The sequence below is a fragment of the Ursus americanus genome, chromosome 23 (genome assembly GCF_024610735.1).
Source record: "Ursus americanus isolate L20-20 chromosome 23, mUrsAme1.1.p, whole genome shotgun sequence".
In the NCBI taxonomy this organism is placed as follows: domain Eukaryota; kingdom Metazoa; phylum Chordata; class Mammalia; order Carnivora; family Ursidae; genus Ursus; species Ursus americanus.
This window is the reverse complement of record NC_142149.1, coordinates 31,484,349-31,506,002: the sequence shown is the minus strand read 5'-3', so window position 1 is coordinate 31,506,002 and position 21,654 is coordinate 31,484,349. Positions and strand designations below refer to the sequence as shown.

Genomic DNA, 21,654 nt, shown 5'->3' with positions numbered 1-21,654 from the left:
CCAGACTCATGGCACAGCTGTACCCCAGTACACTCTGCAGAAACCCTCCCTCATTTTACTTATGTGAATTATCTGGACCAGGTTTCTAGGTGACATCTATACTTTGACATGGGTCAGTAATTTCCCAGAAAGACAAAAGCGAGAGGGCACTAATAATGGGCACTCTCACACAATTATTTTGTATCATCATTCTGTTGTCCCACCTCAAGAACGCTTTGGGGAGTGACCTGGTGCTGACACCTGTTCTTTTGGAGGACCCCACATCCAAAACTCTAGGCTTCCGACGACAGCCTAAAGGGAAGGATCCTCTAGAACCATAGGATATAGATGATCCTTTAAGATCAACAAGGGACTACTTTTACTACGGATAAAAAAATGGATTTTTTATTTCAAATTATTTGAAATGATCAAATGGGGCCCCTGGATGCTTAGGAGCTGCCAGGAAGGGCATGCTTCCTGACCGGCAGAAAGAGAGCGCCCTGTGCCTGTGCACAACAGGGCTGCATCAGTGAACCCGGCGTCCCTGTGCGTGCTGCCTTCCAGCAATCTCCCTGCTCTGCTGTGGGGAGCACTTGAAACATACTGTGCAACTAACAAATGCAAAGCAGTACGTGGGGCTTAGCAGATGCTTGTCTTGGTCTTGTGGTCAGTTCTTTAGGAACTGGAAATTATAGATATTCTTTGCCTTCTGTCTTTTCATAAACTAGGTTAAAAATATGAAATATAGGCCCTAAAGATGGGCAAAATTGGAAGTTGCTCTGATGTTGTTCCACACTTTTTGAGAGAGGATAAAATAAAGATTAGGTGCGTAGATCTTAGAGCTGGACCACTTAGGTTCAAATCCCAGCTCTGCATTTTACTCTCTGTGTGATTCCAGGCAAGGTCCCCAGCCTTTCTTTCTTCCTTCCTTCCTTCCTTCCTTTCTTTCTTTCTTTCTTTCTTTCTTTCTTTCTTTCTTTCTTTCTTTCTTTCTTTCTTTCTTTCTTTCTTTCTAATATTTTATGTATTTATTCGACAGAGATAGAGACAGCCAGAGAGAGAGGTAACACAAGCAGGGGGAGTGGGAGAGGAAGAAGCAGGCTCCCAGCGGAGGAGCCTGATGTGGGGCTCGATCCCAGAACGCCGGGATCACGCCCTGAGCCGAAGGCAGACGCTTAACCGCTGTGCCACCCAGGCGCCCCCCCAGCCTTTCTTTACCTTCATTTCCTCATCTGCTAAATAGGAATGGCAATCGCATGATCAATCTTGTAGGGTTGTTGTGAAGATTGGAGACATTAATCTTGAATGAATGTGTGTAAGTTAAAGTACTTGCCACATAGGGCTCTGCAAATGTGACCTATCGTTACCATTTTTGTTTTTATTTTTAGTGTTGGAGGGGATTGAATGCCCTAGACCAGTGGTTCTCAAACTTTATCAGCTCTCAGAGTCACCTGGAGGGCTTGTAAAATATGATTGCTTGGCCCCACCCCCAGAGTTTCTGGTTCAGTAGATCTGGGATGAGGCCTGAGAATCTGCATATCTAAGTCAGAGTATACTGAGTATAACTAAGTATACTGAGGCTGCTGATCCTAGGGCCCCCCTTGGAGAACCACTGCCCTAGAGATGGTGTGATATGTAAAGGAAGAAATAAATTGTGTTCTGCTTTTGTATTATTGTGACAGAGCACTTGAAGCAGCAGCAGGCCTCATCCACAGTGTTGGGGGAGAACACAGCAAGTCATCTGGGCATCACTGCAAATGGTAAGCCAACTACCCAGATCTTTTTCATCAGGTCCTTGCTGTAACACTGTCCTTAACAGCACATTGGTACATCTGGGGGACTGTGGACCTTGAAGTCAGGCACAATTCCACCTCGGTTGCCACTTTCGTACTGCAAACTGTTTAATGTCTCCGAGCCTCAGTCATCCTCATCTGTAAGATGGGGATGATAATTCCTACCTCCTGATGTACGCAATTGCGCTATGCACAGTGCCTGCTGCATTGTAAGATACTGAGCAAACTTTCCCTTCAGAGGACTGCTGGCAGGATGAAATGAGATAGCATTAGAAATGCTTGGCATACGTTAAAGGGTACTACCCTTCCCCACCCAAATTCCTTCCTTAGGGCTTCAACCTAGAAACAGCTAACAAGTGAGAACAGGGTAGTCCCCCAAAGTAAATCTGGGCAATTTGTTTTCAGGGTCTCCTGCCTCCTCTTCTATGTGCCCTTTCTTTCCTCTGCTTCCTCTGTCTCCCTTGAGTCTTGGCACAGGTAAGGTTTCCTATTGGTTCACCTGGCACCAGAGAGCTCCCAAGACCCCAGAAGCAGCTGCTGTGAGTGCAGGCGCCCTGCAGACTGCCACCTGGTCCCTGGTTCTCCTGTGAAGAAGTCGTGCAATGCATACTTCAGGGACCACTGATTAGCCTTAATTTTTTACACTCCATTTTAAGGCAGCTTTCTCAATTGTTTTTTGATGTTGTTCTAATTAAGTCTTTCAACTGTTTTTAGATCAAAGGCACTTAGAAGAACAAGAAACTCACTGTGAAAAAGAAGATAGCAGTATGCTTTGGACCAAAGAAACTCAGGATCTAGAAGAGGATACAGAGAGGTAACAGAAAAAGCTGGACTTCTGAAAGGATTTAATATACTGTATTAGTTTGTATTAGTTTTTCTTCTGGTATTGACCAATAAGACGGGAAGGAAAGGTCTATCTTCATACTATTCTAATAGCCCCTATTCCTAAAAGTTTTTTGCTTTTAATTGTAATCGTCATAAGATAAACATAACATGAATTTTCCAGTGTACTGTGCAGTAGTGTTAAGTATATTCACATTGTTGTGCATCCGATCTCTTGAACTCATTCATCTTACAAAACTGAAACTCCGTACTCATTAAAAACCAACTGCCCATTCCCCCTTTCCTCAGTTCCTAGCAACCGCCATTCTACTTTCTATGAGTCTGACTCCTCTTGATACCTCATATAAGTGAAGTCATACAGTATTTGTCTTTTTGTAACTGGTTTATTTCACTTAGTGTAATATCCTCAAGGTTCATCCATGCAACATGGTCAGAATTTCCTCCATTTTTTTGTAAAGATTTTATTCATTTGACAGAGCACAAAAGCAAGGAGGAGTGGCAGAGGGAGAGGGAGAAGCAAGCTCCCCACTGAGCAAGGAGCTGATGTGGGGCTCGATCCTGGGACCCAGGATTGTGATCTGAGCTGAAGGCAGATGCTTAACTAATTGAGCCACCCAGGCGCCCCAGAATTTCCTTCTTTTCTAAGGCTGAATTCTTCTGTGTGTGTGTTACATTTTGTTTATCCTTTCATTTATTGGTAGACACTGGGTTACTTCCACCTTTGCCTACTGTGAATAATGCTGCTATGAACACGAGTGTACAAATATCTCTTCTGAACATCCTGCTTTCAATTATTTTGGACACATACCCTGAAGTGGTATTGCTGGATCACATGGTAAATCTATTTTTAATTTTTTGAGGAAATACCATACTGTTTTCCACAGCAGCTGCACCATTTTACATTCCTACCAACAGTGCACAAGAGCTCCAATTTCTTCGCATCCTTGCCAATACTTGTTATTTTCTGTTTTTTGGTTTTTTTTTTTTTTTTTTTTATAGTAGTCACTCTAATGGAATGAGTGGGAGGTGATAGCTCATTGTGGTTTTGATTTGCATTTCCCCAGTGATGAGTGATGTTGAGCACCTTTTCATATGGTCCATGGCCATTTGTATATTTTCTCTGGACAAATAACTGTTCAAGTCCTTTGCCCATTTTTTAATAGGATTTTTTTTCTAGTCGTTTTTTGTTTTTGTTTGTTTTTACTTCATTTTGTGAGGCAAACATAGGTTTCACCTTTTTTCAAAAATGTTTCAATTAAAGGCGTCGGAAGAGAATGTTTAGATCTTTGTAGCCAAATAAGAGAAAAAGGGGGCAATCATCCAGACAGCTGAGTCTAAAAACACAAGGTTGCCTCAAGAAACCCCATTCCACTCCTGATTCAGAGCTCTCCTTTGACCCATGCTGTAAGGTAAACCACTTCAGCTCACCTCTTGTGCCTTCAACTTCTCTTGCCTTGTCCTAACCGTCATTTGGGGCCAGGACTGGCATGAGGTGAATGAGACACACTCCTTGGGCACAAAATTGAAGGAGACACCAAAAAACGCAGGAGTCAAGATAAATTATTTTAATGCAATATTTTTTAAATGAAAATTGATGCCAAAAAAATCCACGTTGAGCAAAATGTCTAAATTTTGAAGAAAAAGAGGATCCGAATCTACCCTTGTACCATTCACCTTATCCTAATCCTGGTCCTGTGGATCCTTAGGGTAGCCTGCAGAATTCTTTCAGCTGCAAATGATAGAAAACCCCACCATTGTGCTTAGATGAGTTTGTCTCACACAACAAGAGGCAGTCCCCCCGGTTGGCAGAGCATACCTGGTATTGCAGCTCAGTGATGCGACCAGGGACTTAGGCTCTTTGGATATTCCTGCTTTGCCACCTTAACGTGTTGACCTTTATTTTCAGGCTTGTTACCTCCTGGTTGCAAGATGGCTGCAGTCCACACACCAAGCAGAGATTAAAGGGTGGGGCAAAGGAATATTCTGATTCTGCCCCTTTTTACCTGGAAAGCAGGAACTTTCCCGGAAGTCCTCCCCAGTAGTGCCCACTTATATCTCACTGGCCAAATGTGATGCATGACCACCCTCAGTTGCAAGGGAGACTAGAAATTGAGTTTTTAGCTTTTTATCTGCTATAGAAGAGGAAGGGAAGGGAGAAGAGTGCTATGAATACCTTTTAGGTAGTGAATCCAGTTTCTGTCACACTCTTCAAGGGCTAAATTATTCTGTATGAGGAAGGAAAAGAAAGAGACCTGGAAGGGAAGGTCTGGGAAGTGGAGGAGGAGACTGGAGCCCTGGGACCTGCAAGGAAGGTCCTGGGGAGATAGAAAAGACAAAGAGGCAAAGGAGGAGGAAGATAAATACTTTTTAAAATTTTTAGAAATCTTTTTTCTAGGGATGCCTGCGTGGCTTAGTCGGTTAAGCATCTGCCTTAGGCTCAGGTCATGATCCCAGGGTCCTGGGATCAAGTCCCACAATGGGCTCCTTACTCAGCGGGGAGCCTGCTGCTCCCCATGCTTGTGCAAGCTCTCTCTCTGACAAATAAATAAATAAAATCTTTAAATAAAAAATAATTTAAAAAAATAAATCTTTTTTCTATAATGTATGATGTAACTCCAGCCCTTCCATCTCCCCAAAACACCTTTAGTAAAAATGTATACCGTTATTTAAGCAAAAGAAGATTAGCTCAAAAAGGCCAAGTTAAATTTGGTTGGCACTTTATAAAGTGCTTTGCTTGTGATCAAAAGTTAGCTAGTATTACTGTTTCCCAAAAGGGCTGGCTGTGCTGGACACAGATAGATGCCCACGGTGGGACTTTTCAGGCCTTCCGAAAGCACTCTCTGCATCCTCTAGCCTCAGAGGCAGTTCTTCATCCAAAAAAGTTGTAGGAATGAGCATACAGTTCTAGCCTCAGGTGGAAATTGACTTAATGACCTGGAACTGAGACTGTCTAGCATGGGACTTTGGGAGGTAACTATTCTTATGGGTGCTGAGGCTTTTGATCAAGGAGCTAAAGAAGAGTCTGGGTCTGCATTTAAATCGGATCTAAGTGAACTCTGCTACTCTAGTTACAATCTCACCGAGCTCTCATGTGTACAGTGAAAGCGCAGGTTTGAAGGGCCTTTCCCACTCTAAAACACTGTGTCTCTTTGACATGGGACAAGGATTGTCTCAATTGTCTTTGCTTGCCCTTGGACAGAGCTCACTCTACTCTCGATGAGGACCTAGAAAGATGGCTACAGCCCCCTGAGGACAGCACGGAGCTACAAGATCTCCCCGAAGGCTCTACAAGGTTATTGTTCTCCCATCAGGGGATCATTTTCTTACTTTTCAGAAAGGAGGTCTAGATTTTAGGTTTTTTTTTTTTTTTTAAGATTTTATTTGTTTATTTGACAGAGATAGAGACAGCCAGCGAGAGACGGAACATAAGCAGGGGAAGTGGGAGAGGAAGAAGCAGGCTCATAGTGGAGAAACCTGATATGGGGCTCGATCCCAGAAGGCCGGGATCACGCCCTGAGCCGAAGGCAGATGCTTAACCGCTGTGCCCCCCAGGCGCCCCTAGATTTTAGGTTTTTTAAAAAAAATACCTCAGCTCCTTGAAGAATGAGTGTCTGGCGATGTCATTACATTGCTGTTGTTAAGCCAGCGTTGGCTCCTGTCTGCCCCTCTTCCTCCAACCACCCACAGCACTCAAGATATTGATTAGCAGATTGATATCAGTATACAGAGAAGCCTCTGCGATTGCTGTACCTTGGCCCTTGTCACCTTCAACATTTTCACCAGCCATTTGAATTAAATCAAAAAAGGCATGCTTATCAAGTTTTTAGATAACACAAATCTCAGAATGAATGCTAATGTGGTAGGTGATAGACTGTAGATTCAAAATGGTCTTGGCAGGTGGAAATGTTAGATTCCTCTAAAAGATGAAAGTGAGCATTGAGATGTGTACAGTGTGAGGGATCTGACCTAATGGAGAATTTTTTATTGGAAGATCCTCCTCACTGGAGTTCCATTGAAGGGAGGAAGTGTGTCTTATTTTTATATGCTTGGCATTTAGCATGCATTTTGAGACATGGTAAGAATTCAAGAAATTTTTCTTGAAGAGGGCATAAATAATGACTCCATGAATTCTCAGTTTGATGTAGTTGCTAAAAAGGTCAATGCAACATTGATTCTGAACAGACGTATAGTCTGGGGCAAGGTGATGTCTCATGCTAGAGAGAGGACTCCTAGGACACAGGGTGGGATGTCTTTCTGGGTGCCATATTTTAAAAGGGATGTTGACAAACAGAAGAAGGTGGCCCTAGAACAGTCAGATGCATGGCAACCATGTCCTATGAGAACAGCTGAAGAAGCTGGGGAGGCTTAGCCTGAGAAACACAGATGGGGTGGAGAATTTGATAGCTGCCCTCAAATACCCGAGATACTGTAAAGTGAAGAGAGTCTGCTTACTCTCTTCTGCCCAAAGGACAGAGCTAGTGACTAGAAACTGCAGAGTAAGGTATTTTTATTCTGCAAAGCACACGCTTTCTAAGAGCCATTGCTATCCGATAGAGAAGACAACTGCCTTTACACTCCCTTGACCAACAGCTCCTCCCACTCAAGCACAGGCTAGACAACCCTGGGTCCGGGCATTTGGACGGAGGTGGAAGAGACCCCGAAGGCTTCCTCCAATGCTAGAGCCTATGATTCTATTAGCGATGAGAGGTTAGGAGGGAAAACGTCGTTTTTGCTCTACCTGGCTTTATTTTCTCTCTTGTTTCACATATTTTGTTTTGAATATTTAGCAAATGAAAACAGAAGAAAAATCCCTAAACAGTGTCAAATTGGTTGAGCCAGCATCTGTTGAGCACTGACAGTGAGCCAAGTGCTGTGCTGGAGAAGCAGAGGGTAGGGTGTCTCTGCCCTTCAGGAGCTTACAGTTGAGTGGGAGAGATGCTTTCTGCTTACTAGTTTGGCAGACATGGTCTTAAGTCATTAGATACTTCAGTCAGAGATACTTCAGAGAGAGTTTCAGGACATGAAGTAAGGTAATAAAATAAATGGTGGTTATAAAAAGGACACCAATTAGAACATAAGTGGAATGCTTTGTGGGGGTTGGGTGGAGGTGAATAATATAGGCTAGAGGCTGAGAGCAGCGTCTGAGACAGGCGGCTTAGGTCGGACTTACGGGGCCTGTAACTTAACTTCTGTGTGCCTCAGTTTCCTCATCACTTAATGGGGATGGTAATGGTAATGGTAACTACCTCATATAGTTGTAATAAGGATTAAATGAGTTAATGTGCATGATAGTGCACCAGCCAATGCTGGCCACTAGTGCTACCTATTATGATTCCTTTGGAGCAGTCTTGTTCTCCTGGCCATCATGCATATGGTTTGATGCTCAAAATCATTGTCATTGAAGGGAGGCAAATATCAAGGATGAAGAAGCTGGTGAAAAGAAGAGAAAAGGGGAAGAAAGGATCAAATCAGAGAGGAGGAAATCAGACAGCTTTTTAGGAACTTCTGAAGAAGGTATGAATGAATGACTGTTTATAATGTAGCCTGGAGTCCTTGGGCTGTGATGAGCATCCGAGTTATTTAGAAATGTTTCGCAGATGCTATACATAATCCTTCTATGCTCTTCTCCTGTAGTTCAGCCCACGTTTTCTGTTCATTGCCAATCATAGCTTCATCACAAAACAGTAACAACATCCAATTCTATTTCTAAAGCAAGCCTTTGGCCAGTCTCATCATCCTATCTAGCACACTGTCTGGAAAGATGTTTTGCTTCTAATTGTCTAGTGTCTTCAAAAGAGTTCTAAATTTAGCTCACACAGAGGCTGCAGAATCTGATAAGAAATCATAAACTGTGGAATTTATATGGAGTCTACAAGTAATGTGAAAGGTATAAATTAATCTTATTCCAAAACTATTTCGACAGAGCCTTAGGCGTCATTCACATATGACACCCTCCTATATCTAAGTTCCTCCTACTTTTAGGAAGTTAGAAATATTAACTCTTTCAGAATATCTGGTATCCCTTGCATCCCTTCCCTGGTTCATTCTCATTCTCCTCCTTTCTCTGCCCTGTTTTGTGCTTTGTGGACTGTATCTCCTGGGCTTTCTGGCCAGCAGGCTTCCCACTGGTCAGTGGGAAGAGGGCAGAAGAGTAGGTGGGGTATTACTTCCCCTGCCTGCCTTCTTCCAACACCTCATCTCTGCACAGAAGTGGTGTCCCTCCAGAAACACAGCCTCTGTAAGGCAGCTTGTCCTTCTCAGTTCCAGCTGTCACTGGGTTCCAGTAACTGTTCCGCCGCCCCCCCCCCCCAGTCCCTTTAGACTTTGGAGTGATAATGGCCTCCCATGGCTGCTAGTCACTGGATGTCTTGCCATGCGTTGTCTGCTCCCTTAACTCTGACTGTACCTGTGTAAATAGTCACTTCGTTGAAGGGCTTGGGGGTGCATTTGATTTCCTCTGCGACCCGGACTGGCACAGGGCCCAGAGTGTGTGAGCATTTAGCTAGTGTTGAATTCACCGAGAACATAATGCAGGGACTTTGTGAATCAGCATCATTAGTGTCCGATGCTGTGACAGGGAGCTGCAGAATGTTAGGAGGGGAAGCCCATTAACCGTGTTTTTAGGAAGATTCTCTCTCTTAGAAGAAAACAACTGTGGTTGGTAAAACAGTCCACCCTAAACTAGAGAGAGAACACTAATGTGACTTCTGAATACTGGCCCCCTTTGACCCAGACAGTAATCTGGTTGTGTTTTCTTCTTTCTATATTTCATCAAGAGGAACTAAAACCCTGTTTTTGGAAGCGACTGGGTTGGTCTGAACCATCCAGGTAATGAGTTGGCTTATACTTCTAGGTCAAAGTTCACTGTCTGTAGACAACAGAAGCAGGCTTTAAACATTCACCAGCATCTAAATAAATATTAATGATAAAGTTACTGATAAATTTCTTTAAATGATAATGAATTCAGAGTTGCTCAGTTTTTTATCTGTTAATGTTAATAGTTCATTAAAATATAAGGTGAAATTCATGCCAACTTTGGTGAAGTAGTCAGTAGAGTCAGTGCAAGAGCAGTTTAGACAGAGGGAGGACAGAATGCTGCTCTCAGTTGGTTTGCAGTCATTGCGCATTCCCATGATTATCTCCTTTGAATAAAAAGATCAAAATCCCTTTCCCTTGAATTCAGTTGAATAGAAAGAAACTGCTGTTTGTGTCTTTAAAAAACATGTACACCAACTTGAAACTCCTCTTTTGTTGTTGTTGTTCTTTAAAAAATACACCCACAGGATAATCGTGCTGGATCAGAGTGACTTGTCAGACTGATGGGAATTGGATCATAGGTGGACTCCTGGCCTGAGTGTGAGTGTCCTGCTTGTGAGCTCCCGCCTCTCCTCATCTGCTTCAGTCACCAGCAGGGCAGGGATTCCGTAGCTCACACTTTGTTCGGCCGCCACGGTAGACAGAACCACTGGCCCCGTCTGTTTGCAGCACATTTAACAGTTTGTTTTTAGTTCAGATTTCTGAAAATTGAAAGGTAGCTTTTATTGTAAGATTTCTTCATTGTTTGCAGACTGGCTTTTGGTTTTGTTGTTTAAGATTTTTGAAAACTTTAACTCCTGTTATATAATAAAATGTTTACTTTTAATACCATTTAGGTTTTAGCTGTATAAGAGATATTTCTGTGTTTTAGTTATTGAGAGAGGAACTGCCACCCAAGAGGCTTCAATTTCTGTTACAACGTTTGACATATAAGCAGCTACTGCTACCATCTCTCATATAAACCGGCACCAGTTGTCTGTATTTTTAGAACAGAAATACTGCCTTCCTGTTGGCTAGGATTGCCATATTCCCATTCCAGCTACAATTGACTTACATCATGAACGTACAGGTAGGAATAAAAGCCCAAGATATTTTGAACTCTTTACGGTGAACAAACATCATTTCTGTATATTTCAGATTGTATACCTGCCTCACATCATTAGTGCCTTAGAGGAATGAAATTGTGGTAAGATGAAGATCACAACCTTTTTTCTAATTCAGCCTCTAGTGACTACTGGCCAGATGCATACACGTGTCTAGCCTGGTTTTTAGAAGAGCGATATACCTTCATCTACCTCAAGTTTGGAGCCTTCACATGTGAATGAAAACCTTTTCTTAGAAGCTGTGTGCTGTTGTGAAGGACTAGCCAGCTAACATTTTATTCTTAGCAAATAAATAATAGGTCTTTTGTTTTTGAAAACTGAATTGTTCCTCTTGAGGATGGTCCTATTCATACAGTTATTAGCACCACAGAATTTTACCCTGCACAAATAAAATAGGAAAGTACAAATCTGTTTGACCATTTTGAAGCAAGAGAGAGTTGTTTGTCGTTGTAACCAGAAGAAAACCAAAGCAAATTACTTTACAAATAATACTATGTATAAGAAACTTGGAGGAAACAGAGACTTGTAATATATAGTCGTTCCTCTCATAAACCTTTAATTGGTGAGACAGAACCAACATATGTAAAAATATAAGGACTGATAGCAGATATAGCATGAGAAATAGTGAGTTGTGATATCACAGCATTATCTGTTAGTATTCATAAAGGCTACAAGTCCTACGTAAACTCCCACAGATACGATTTGTAATCTTTTGTCTACAATGTCAGTAGAGTAGACTCTTCTAGCTGGCCAGTGACTATGTAATATTGGCCAACATTAACAATAATAATGTTGGTAGATGATGTTTATTGGTTATGGAGCAACTGTTAGGTGCAGGGTTCCATGACCTGCCCAAGATCATACTGGAGCAAACATAATTGCAAACTTACAGTAAAACATAGTAGCTTTCCCTGAGACTGTGGTTCAAGAGTGCCCTAAGCAAAGTATAAGGATTGTGGAAGTGAACCAAGAGCTAACTTTAGGTTAAAACTGATGGTGATATATCCTTTATGAACTTAGTCCCCCATCCTCACATCTGTTCTGTGGGTTTGGTGCTGAGTTTTTGGAGTATACTGAATCCTTCATTTTTCCTCAGTATGAGGAAGCAGAGAATATGGAAACAGTTCCAGACACATAGGAGATGGTTAAATGTTGGCTCACTATTTTTTTAAAGATTTTATTTATTTATTTGAGAAAGAGAGAGAGAGTGAGCAAAAGAGAGAGCACAAGCAGGGGAAGAGGCAGAGGAAGAAGCTGACTCCCTGCTGAACAAGGAGCCTGATGTGGGGCTTGATCCCAGGACCCTGGAATCATGACCTGAGCCGAAGGCAGACACTTAATGGACTGAGCCACCTAGGTGCCCCAATGTCGGCTCACTATTGAATGAAATTTTCCCCTTAGGAATTTGGATTATTAGAAATTTCCAGATTAGATTTCAGTCGTTATTTTTCCCCCCAAGTGCATTACTTTTTGCCCTTTCCTGAATGCTAATGGTAATGTTGTATATATTGCTATTAGAAGTGGGTTTTAAGGGCACCAGCCTGGCTCAGTCAGAAGAGCATGCAACTCCTGATCTCAGGGTCCTGAGTTTGAGCCTCATGTTGGGTGCTGAGATTACTTAAATAAATAAACCTTAAAAGAAGAAGGAGAAGAAAGGGGTTTTAGTGAGGTCCCTCTCAAGACTTAGAAATAAGTTGGTCCTCTGGGAGTAATATAAGTAAAATCCACTTTCCTACTGAATATGCTTAATTATATAGTGAAGTAAAATTAAAGGATCTTCTATAAACATGTGACTTAACAGACATTTGGAAATAATACTGAAAAAGTAGAGCAAAGAGGAGGGATGTATTCTACCAGATATGAAAGCATAGTATAAAGCTGCAGTAATTAACAGAATATGGTATTGACATCAGAATGGAAACCTGTTTCTTTATAGCTCCATCTCCTCCCCTTTCAGTTGTTGATGTTATGCAATTGCATCTCTATATAAAGTGTGGCCAAAAACATGAGCTAATAATTTTTAAAAATACATTAGTCTCCTAAATCATGTAAAAAATAAACCAAGATTTGGAGTTACAAACCAAAGTTATAGTAACCCTAGCTTTTATACTAATAACTGTTTTCTTTCTTTAAATGTATTCATCTCTTAAATCATGTAGAAAACAAAAAGTTCAGTTACAAACCATTGTAACTGTTGTAGTCAAAATTGCCCATGTACCAAAATCTGGCGCACGAGTGAAGGGGTGATGGAGGGGCACAGGGAGAGGGAGGAGCAGGCTCCCTGCTGAGGAGGGAGTCAGACACGGGGCTCGATCCCAGGACCCTGAGGTCATGACCTGAGCCAAAGACTAATGCTCAACCGAGCCAACCAGGTGCCCTGAGTTTTTGATTGTTATTGAAGTTAAGGTGGTATAAATTCAAATTAGGATGTTATAAACTTAGGGTGCAAAGTGTAATCCCCATGGTTACCACAAAGAAAATAGTTATGGAATATACAGAAAAGGAAATGAAAAGGGAATTTAAACATTTCACTACGGAAAATCAACTAAATACAAAAGGAGACAATAATGCAGAAAATGTGGGACAAAACTATAAAGGCATATAAAAAAACAAATAACATAGGGGCGCCTGGGTGGCACAGCGGTTGAGTGACTGCCTTTGGCTCAGGGCGTGATCCCGGTGTTGTGGGATCGAGCCCCACATCAGGCTCCTCCGCTGTGAGCCTGCTTCTTCCTCTCCCACTCCCCCTGCTTGTGTTCCCTCTCTCGCTGGCTGTCTCTATTGAATAAATAAATAAAATCTTAAAAAAAAACAAAACAAAACAAAAAATAAATAACATAATGACAAAAATAAGGCCTCCTTATCAGTAATTAGTAATATCAGTATTAGTAGTATCAGTAATAAGCGTAAATGAATCAAACTCTCCAAAAGACACAGGTTGGCAGAATGGATAAAAATACATGATCTAACTAAATGCTGTCTGTAAGAGTCTCAGTTGAGATCCAAAGACACAAACAGATTGAAAGTGAAAGGATGGAAGAAGATACTCCATACAACTAGTAACCAAAAGAGCAGGGTGGCTATACTAATATTAGACAAGAGAGACTTTAAATCAAAAAAGGTTATAAGAAACAAGGACGTTATATATTAATAAAAGGTTCAGTAGGGAACGTATAACAATTTATGTACCTAATGACAGACCACCAAAATATAGGAAATAAAAATGGACAAAATTCAAAGGAGAAATAGACAATTCTGTAATAACAATTGGAGACTTCAAAAACCCACTCACAATAATGGATAGACCAACCCGACAGGAGAGAGGTAAGGAAATAGAGGAGGTCACACAACAAACCAATTAGATCTGACAGACATACACAGAACACTCTATTCAACAACAACAGGATATATATTCTTCTCAAGTACACACAGACATTTTTTAGGATAGACCATATGTTAGTCCACTTAAGTCTCAATAGATTTTAAAAGATATCATACAGAGTATCTTCTCTGACCACAACAGGATGAAGCTAGAAGCTAGTAACAAAAGGAAAACTGGAAAATTCATAAAATCGTGGGAATTAAATAACACACTTTTTTAAAAAAGATTTTTACCTATTAGAGTGATGAGTGCAGAGCGGGAGGAGCAGAGGAAGAGGGACAAGCAGACTCCATGCTGAGCACAGAGCTTGAAACAGGGCTTGACCCGGAGATCATGACCTGAGTGGAAATCAAGAGTCAGACACTTAACCAACTGAGCCACCCAGGCGCCCCTATGCTTCCCCCCGCCCCAAGATATCGTTATGCTCCAGGGAGCTGTATTTTTTTTTAAGATTATTTATTTTAGAGAGAATGTGAGTGGGGGGAGGGGCAGAGGGAAAGAATCTTCAAGCGGACTCCCTGCTGAATGTGGAGCTGGATGCACAGCTCAGTCCCATGACCCTTGAGATCATGACCTGAGCCAAAACCAAGAGTCAGATGCTTAAGCAACTGAGCCACCCAGGTGCCCCTAAATAACACATTTTTAAAACAACCAAGGGATAAAAAGTATCACAAGGAAATTAGAAAATACTTAGAGATGAATGAAGACAAAAACACAACATACTAAAACTTAGGGATGCAGCAAAAGCTGTGCCAAGAGGGAAATTTGTAGGTATAATTTAAGAAATAAGGCAGAGGATCATAGAGGAAGAAAGGAAAAAATGAAACAAGACGAAACCAGAGAGGGAGACCAACTATAAGAGACTCTTAATCTTAGGAAACAGACTGAGTGTTGCTGGAGGGGAGGGGGGTGGAGGGATAGGGTGGCCGGGTGATGGACACTGGGGAGGTTAATGTGTTGTGGTGAGTACTGGGTATTGTGTAAGACTGATGAATCACAGACCTGTACCCCTGAAACAAATAATACATTATATGTTAAGAAAAAAAATCACACAGATTAAAAAAATAAACATATTAAAAATTAAGAAAGATCTCAAATCAACAATCTAACTTTATACCTTAGGGAACTAGAAAAAGAACAAACTAAACCCAAGGCTAGCAGAAGGAAAGAAATAATAAAGATCAGAGCAGAGATAAATAGAGTATATAAAAACAATTGAGAAAATCAATGAAACCAAAAGTTGATTCTTCAAAAAGATCACAAAATTGACAAACCTGTAGCTAGATGGACTAAGAAAAAAAGAAGGAAGACTTAAATTACTAAAATCAGAAAATAAAGTGGGGGGATGCCTGGGTGGCGCCGTCGGTTAAGTGTCCAACTCTTGGTTTCAGCTCAGGTCATGATCTCAGGGTAGTGAGATTGAGCCCCACAGCGGACTCCACTTAGCACAGATTCTGCTTGAGATTCTTCCTCTTCCTCTGGCCCTCTCCACTGCAAGAGTGCACGTGCTCTCTCTCTCAAATAAATCTTAAAAAAAAAAATTAAAGTGGAGATAATACTACTGATTCTACAGTTATAAAAAGGATTATAAGGGAGTACTATAAACAATTGTATGCCAACAAATTGAATAACTCAGATGAAATGAACAATTCCTAGAAACACAAAACCTGCAAGACTTAATAATAAAGAGAAAATCCAAATAGACCTGTAACTAGGAAGGAGATTGAATCAGTAATCCAAAACCTCCCAAGAAAGAAAAGCCCTGGACCTGATGGCTTCACGGGTGAATTCTACCAAATATCTCAATCCTTCTACTACCAATCCTTCTGAAATTTTTCCAAAAAATTGAAGAAGAAACACTGTCTAACTCGTTCTGAGGCCAGCATTACCCCGGTACCAAAGCCAGATAAAGACCCAAAACTACAAATCAGTATCTCATAGGAACATGGATGCAAAAATCCTCAACAAAATACTAGCAAAAATTTAGCAGCATATTGAAAAGATTATACACCATAACCAAGTGGGATTTATTCCTGGAACACAAGGATGGCTGAAAGTATGAAAATCCCATGTGCTGTTATGATATGCCACGTCAATAGAATGAAGAGGAAAGAAAGTATCATCATTTTAATTCGATGCAGAAAAAGCATTTAACAAAGTTAATACCCTTTTGTGACAAAAACACTCAACAAACTAGGAGTAGAAGGAAACTATCTCAATATGATAAAAGCCACATATGAAAAACCCATGGCAAATATCATACCCAATGGTATTGAAAGGCTGAGATCTTTTCCTCCAAAATCAGGAACTAGAGAGGATGCCTGCTTTCACCACGTCTATTTAACATAGTATTGGAGTTCTAGCCAGAACACTTAGGCAAGGAAAAGAAAAGTTATCCTAATTAGAAAGGAAAAAGTAAATACTGTATCTGTTTGTAGATGATATGAACTTATTATGTAGAAAACTCTAAAGATTTCACCAAAAAACTGTTAGAACCAATAAATGACTTCAGCGAAGTGGCAGAATACAAAGGCAATACACAAGATTCCATTGCATTTCCATATGTGAACAAGAAAAAATCTGAAAGGGAAATTACAAAAACAATTCCATTTACAGTAGCATCACAAACAATAAAATACTTAGGAATTAACCAAGGACGTGAAACACTTGTACTATGAAAACTACAAAACATTGCAGAAAGAAATTGAAGAAGACAAATAAATGGAAATATATCCCATGTTCATGTAATGGAAGACTTTATATTGTTAACATGTCAATACTACGTAAAGCAATCTATAGAGCCAATGCAATCTCTTATCAAAACCACAATGACTTTTTTATTTTTTTTATTTTTATTTTTTTTAAAGATTTTATTTATTTATTTGACAGGATAGAGACAGCTAGTGAGAGACGGAACACAAGCAGGGGGAGTGGGAGAGGAAGAAGCAGGCTCCCAGCAGAGGAGCCTGATGTGGGGCTCGATCCCAGAATGCCAGGATCACGCCCTGAGCCGAAGGCAGACGCTTAACCGCTGTGCCACCCAGGCGCCCCAACACAATGACTTTTTTAAAAATGAAGATTTTATTTGTCAGAAAAAGTGAGAGAGCACAAGCAGAGGGAGCCGCAGGCAGAGGGAGAAGCAGGCTCCCCTCTGAGCAAGGAGTCCAAGGCAGAACTCAATTCCAGGACCTGGGGATTGTTGCAGAATTTTTTTCTCCATTGGTGCCTGTGGTTCTTGGTCATGCTGCTTTGAAGAATGGAGAGGTAGATCAGACAGAGTGGTCGGCAGCAAAGCAAGGTTTATTGAGCATTAGCAAAGTGATAGTACAAAGCTCCTGAGGAGGGAGGGAACCCAAGAGGGTTGCCCCCTCAGTGACTTTTTTTTTCAGAAATAGAAAAATCTTTCCTAAAATTCATATGAAATCTCAATGGACCCCAAATAGCCAAAGCAATCTTACAAAAGAACAACAAAATTGGAGGACCCACACTTCCTGACTTCAAAACTTGCAAAGCTACAGTAATCAAAACAATGTGGTACTAGTGTAAAGACAGACATGTAGATCAATGGAATAGAAGAGAGGGCCGAGAAAAAAAACTTTGTACATACAGTCAAATGATTTTTGACAAGGATGCCGAGACCTTGGGGAAAGAACAATCTCTTCAACAAATGATGCTGGGAAAACTGGATACGCACATGCAAAAGAATGAGATTCTTTTTTTTTTTTTTTTAAGATTTTTATCTATTTATTTGACAGAGAGAGAGAGACAGCCAGCGAGAGAGGGAACACAGGGGGAGTGGGAGAGGAAGAAGCAGGCTCCCAGCGGAGGAGCCTGATGTGGGGCTCGATCCCAGAACGCCAGGATCATGCCCTGAGCCGAAGGCAGATGCTTAACCGCTGAGCCACCCAGGCGCCCCAAAAGAATGAGATTCTTATCTAATATTTATCTAACACCATATGCAAAAATTAATTCAAAACGGATCACCTAAATCTAAGGCTGAAAACAATAAAACTCTTAGAAGAAAATGTAGGACAAAAATTTTACAGCATTGGATTTGGTAATGATTTCTTGGATATGACATCAAAGGTACAGGCAACAAAGTAAAAAGTAGACATGTTGGACTTAATGAAAATTTAAAATTTCACTATCCACAGAGTAAAAAGGCAACCCATAGAATGGGAGAAATAATTTGCAAATCATATATCTGATAAAGATTTATATCCAGAATATATAGAGAACTCCTAAAATTCAACAACAAAAACCAATCCAATTCAAAATTGGGCAAGGACTTGAATACACATTTCTCCAAAGAAGATACATGAATTGTCAGTAAGCACGTGAAAAGATGCTCAACATCAATTATTAGGGAAATGAAAATCAAAATTACAATGAGATACCACCTCATGTTCTTTAAGATGGTTATTATGGAAAAAAACAGAAAACGAGTGTTGGCAAAAATGTTTTCAAATTAGACCTCCTGTGCACTATTGGTGGGAATGTAAGGTGGTATAGTGATTGTGGAAAGCAGTATGGCGGTTCCTCAAAAAATTAAAAGTAGAATGACCATATAACCCAGCAATATATTCCACTTCTGAGTATGTACCCAAAAGAATTGAAAGCAGTGTCTCCCAACAGATATTTCTATAGCAATGTTCATAGCAGCCTTATAGCTAAAATGTGGAACCAACAGTGTCCATAAATGGATGAAGGGATAAGCAAAATGTAAATACGATGGAATATTATTCAGCTTTAAAAAGGAAAGAAATTCTGCGATAAAGCTACAACATAGGTGAACCTTGAGGACATTATGCTGAGTGAAATAAGACAATCACAAAAAGAAAATACCATATGATTCCACTTATACGAGTTACTTACAGTAGTCCAAATGTTAAAGACAGAAAGTATAATGCTGGTTGTCAGGGCTGGGGTGTTACCGTTTAACAGGTATAGAGTTTTGCGGATGATGAAAAAGTTCTGGAAATGGATAGAGTGGTGATGGTTGCATAACATTGTTAATGTACTTAATGACAATGCATTGTACACTTAAAAATGGCTAAAATGGTAAATTTACAAGATGAAAAGAGTTGGGGGATGGATGGTGATGATGTTTGCATAATAGTGTGAATGTATTTAATACCACTGAACTATACACTTCAGAATAGTTAAGATGGTAAACGTTATGTGTGTTTTACCACAATAATGTTTTTAAATTATGAAACAACCATAAGTGGGCTAATTAGAAATTGTGTCATATAGATTTACTGACACAGAAAGGTGTCCATGACAAATTACTCACTAATGCTAGTAGTAGTATGCTAGTAGGTACATTATGACCCCATGAAAATGTGTGAATAAATGTCTACATGGGACAAATGCATAGATATCTAGAAAGATGCTTATTAAAGTAGTAAAATGGTCATTTCAGGTGATTTCAACTTTTTATAATTCTCTTTAAGCTATTTTCAGTTTGGAGAATAGAAGGGGTTTAGGAATACTTAAATCAGTTGGAGGCAGAACTACAGTGTCATTATAATTAAGTAACCATAAATGTAGTCAAATTTATTAGGATTCACTTGAAGAAAAACTGCTTAACAAAAAAGGAAAAGTTAGTGTAAAGCGTAGAAAAATGATGTTATAGGAGCCAGACACAGGGAGTGGGTGCTCAGCCAAAGCATTGTGGGTGTGTGTGTATGGGGGGTGCACTATCTATGTCTAGTGCTCTGTGACAGGTGTTGCCCTCTTGTGGATCATCATACTAACTTCCTGATCCAATTCCATGTTCATCGAGCAACTTTTCCTCCTCTTGAAGTTGGTCTGTCTATAGGGAGAGAATGACGGGGCTTTTCAATCCGCTCCATACTTGTGTGTCTCAAAGTATATTAGTAAATTGCTATTCTGGTTTATATATTGGGCTCTGTGCTTGGTTAATGAGAGTCAACGCTAGAGAAATCGATTCTACATAATCTGCTACATAAGAAGTCACCTCCAAATCTTAGTGACTTAAAATAGCAATAACCATTTAATTTTATTTTATTTATTTATTTGAGAGAGAGGGGCGGGGAGAGGAAGGGAGAGCCCAAGCATGATCACGGGGATGGGCAGAGAGGGAAGCAGACTCTCCCTGAGCAGGGAGCCTGACTCAGGGCTCCATCCCAGGACCCCAGGATCACGGCTGGAGCTGAAGGCAGATGCTTAACTGACTGAACCACCCAGGTGCCCCAGAAATAACCATGTATTGTCTCTAACAGTATTTATATGTCAGGAATTCTGAAGTGGCTCAGCTGGGCAGTTGTGGCTCAGGGTCTCTCCTGAGGTTACAGTTTGATGCATCTCCAATTTGGCTCACTCACATGACTGGCAAATTGATCTTGGCTGTTAACTAGGGACCTCAGTTCCTTTCTACCTGGGTCTCCCATTGAGTGTCCTCACCACATGGCAGCTGGTTTTCCCCAGAGTGAGCAATCCAAGAGACCAAGGCAAAAGGTGCAATGCCATTATGATCTAGCTTCAGAAATCACATACCATTGGGGCACCTGGGTGGCACAGTGGGTTGAGTTTCTGACTCTTGGTTTTGGCTCAGGTCGTGATCTTGGGGTCTTGAGATCAAGCCCTGCATTGGGCTCTGGACTCAGTGCAGAGGCCGCTTGGGATTCTCTCTCTTCTCCCTCTGCCCCTCCTGCTTGTGCTCTTGCTCTCTCAAATAAAGATTTATTTATTAGTGAGAGAGAGAGAGAAGAGTGTGAGCCAGGGGGTGCAGGGTGGAGAGGGGAGAGGGAGAGAAAGAATCCTCAAGCAGACTCCCCACTGAGTGTGGAGCCGTTGTGGGGCTCCATCCCAGGACTCCGAGATCATGACCTGAGCCGAAACCAAGGGTTGGTTGCTCAAATGACGGAGCCACTCAGGCACTCCTAAATAAATAAACCTTTTTGAAAAAAGAAGTCACATACCATCATTTCTGCTATATTCTATTGGTCACAGAAGGCAAGCCCTGATTCAGAATGAGGGGACTACACAAAAGGTGAGAACCACTGGGGGCCATCTGGAGACAGGCTACCACAGAGCCCATCAACCAAGTGGCCATCCCTGGCAATCCTGTCACTTGCTATACGCCTTCCATTAAAAATAAAATAGTTTAATATCGCTTTTACACCTGTCATCACATTTTATCTTCATCATACCCCTGCCAGTAGGAAAAGCAAGAGAAGTGAGGGAGGATCACCCTCAAAGAACCCACCTGTGACTCACGCACGGATTGATTCAAGTTAGACTATTTATGATGAGGAAAATATCAGGATTCTGTGTGTTTTGCAACATTTCTGCAAAAATCACCCTTTTGTGTTTACTTATACTGAAATTGAACACTGAAAGGAAAATGTATATATTTTCCCCAATATTAAGAGAAAACAAACAGTTAAACAACTGAGCTGATTTTAATAAGATCAAAAAAGTGATAACAGTCTTAATATTACATGTTGATAGGGAAATTCAAATTCACTTTCTCAATAAATTTATAAAGAGAAATATAATCTTCCCAGGCAAACAAATAAGCATTATAGTCTCATGGTTAAAGGTTATATATCAATATGGGGCGCCTGGGTAGCGCAGTTGTTAGGCGTCTGCCTTCGGCTCGGGGCGTGATCCCGGGGTTCCAGGATCAAGTCCCACATCGGGCTCCTCTGCTGGGAGCCTGCTTCTTCCTCTCCCACTCCCCCTGCTTGTGTTCCCTCTCTCACTGGCT

The 21,654-nt window shown here is 41.0% G+C and overlaps 1 protein-coding gene across 7 annotated transcripts in view; it reads left to right on the top strand.

Moving 5' to 3' along the window:
• Window positions 1-10,262, top strand: part of TEX14 (testis expressed 14, intercellular bridge forming factor) — an 88,283-nt gene extending 78,021 nt beyond the window's left edge. For 5 of the 7 annotated variants that reach the window (XM_087854546.1, XM_087854547.1, XM_087854543.1 and 2 more), the window contains 6 exons: window positions 1,662-1,739; window positions 2,487-2,586; window positions 5,815-5,907; window positions 8,020-8,129; window positions 9,392-9,443; window positions 9,899-10,262. In XM_087854546.1, the coding sequence (XP_087710672.1) occupies window positions 1,662-1,739; window positions 2,487-2,586; window positions 5,815-5,907; window positions 8,020-8,129; window positions 9,392-9,443; window positions 9,899-9,935 (470 nt within the window). In that variant the 3' untranslated portion in view covers window positions 9,936-10,262. Of the gene's footprint in view, window positions 1-1,661; window positions 1,740-2,486; window positions 2,587-3,316; window positions 3,451-5,814; window positions 5,908-8,019; window positions 8,130-9,391; window positions 9,444-9,898 lie in introns of those variants that run through there. The other 2 variants (XR_015721331.1, XM_087854545.1) reach the window with 2 other exon arrangements.
• The last annotated feature ends 11,392 nt before the right edge of the window (window positions 10,263-21,654 follow it).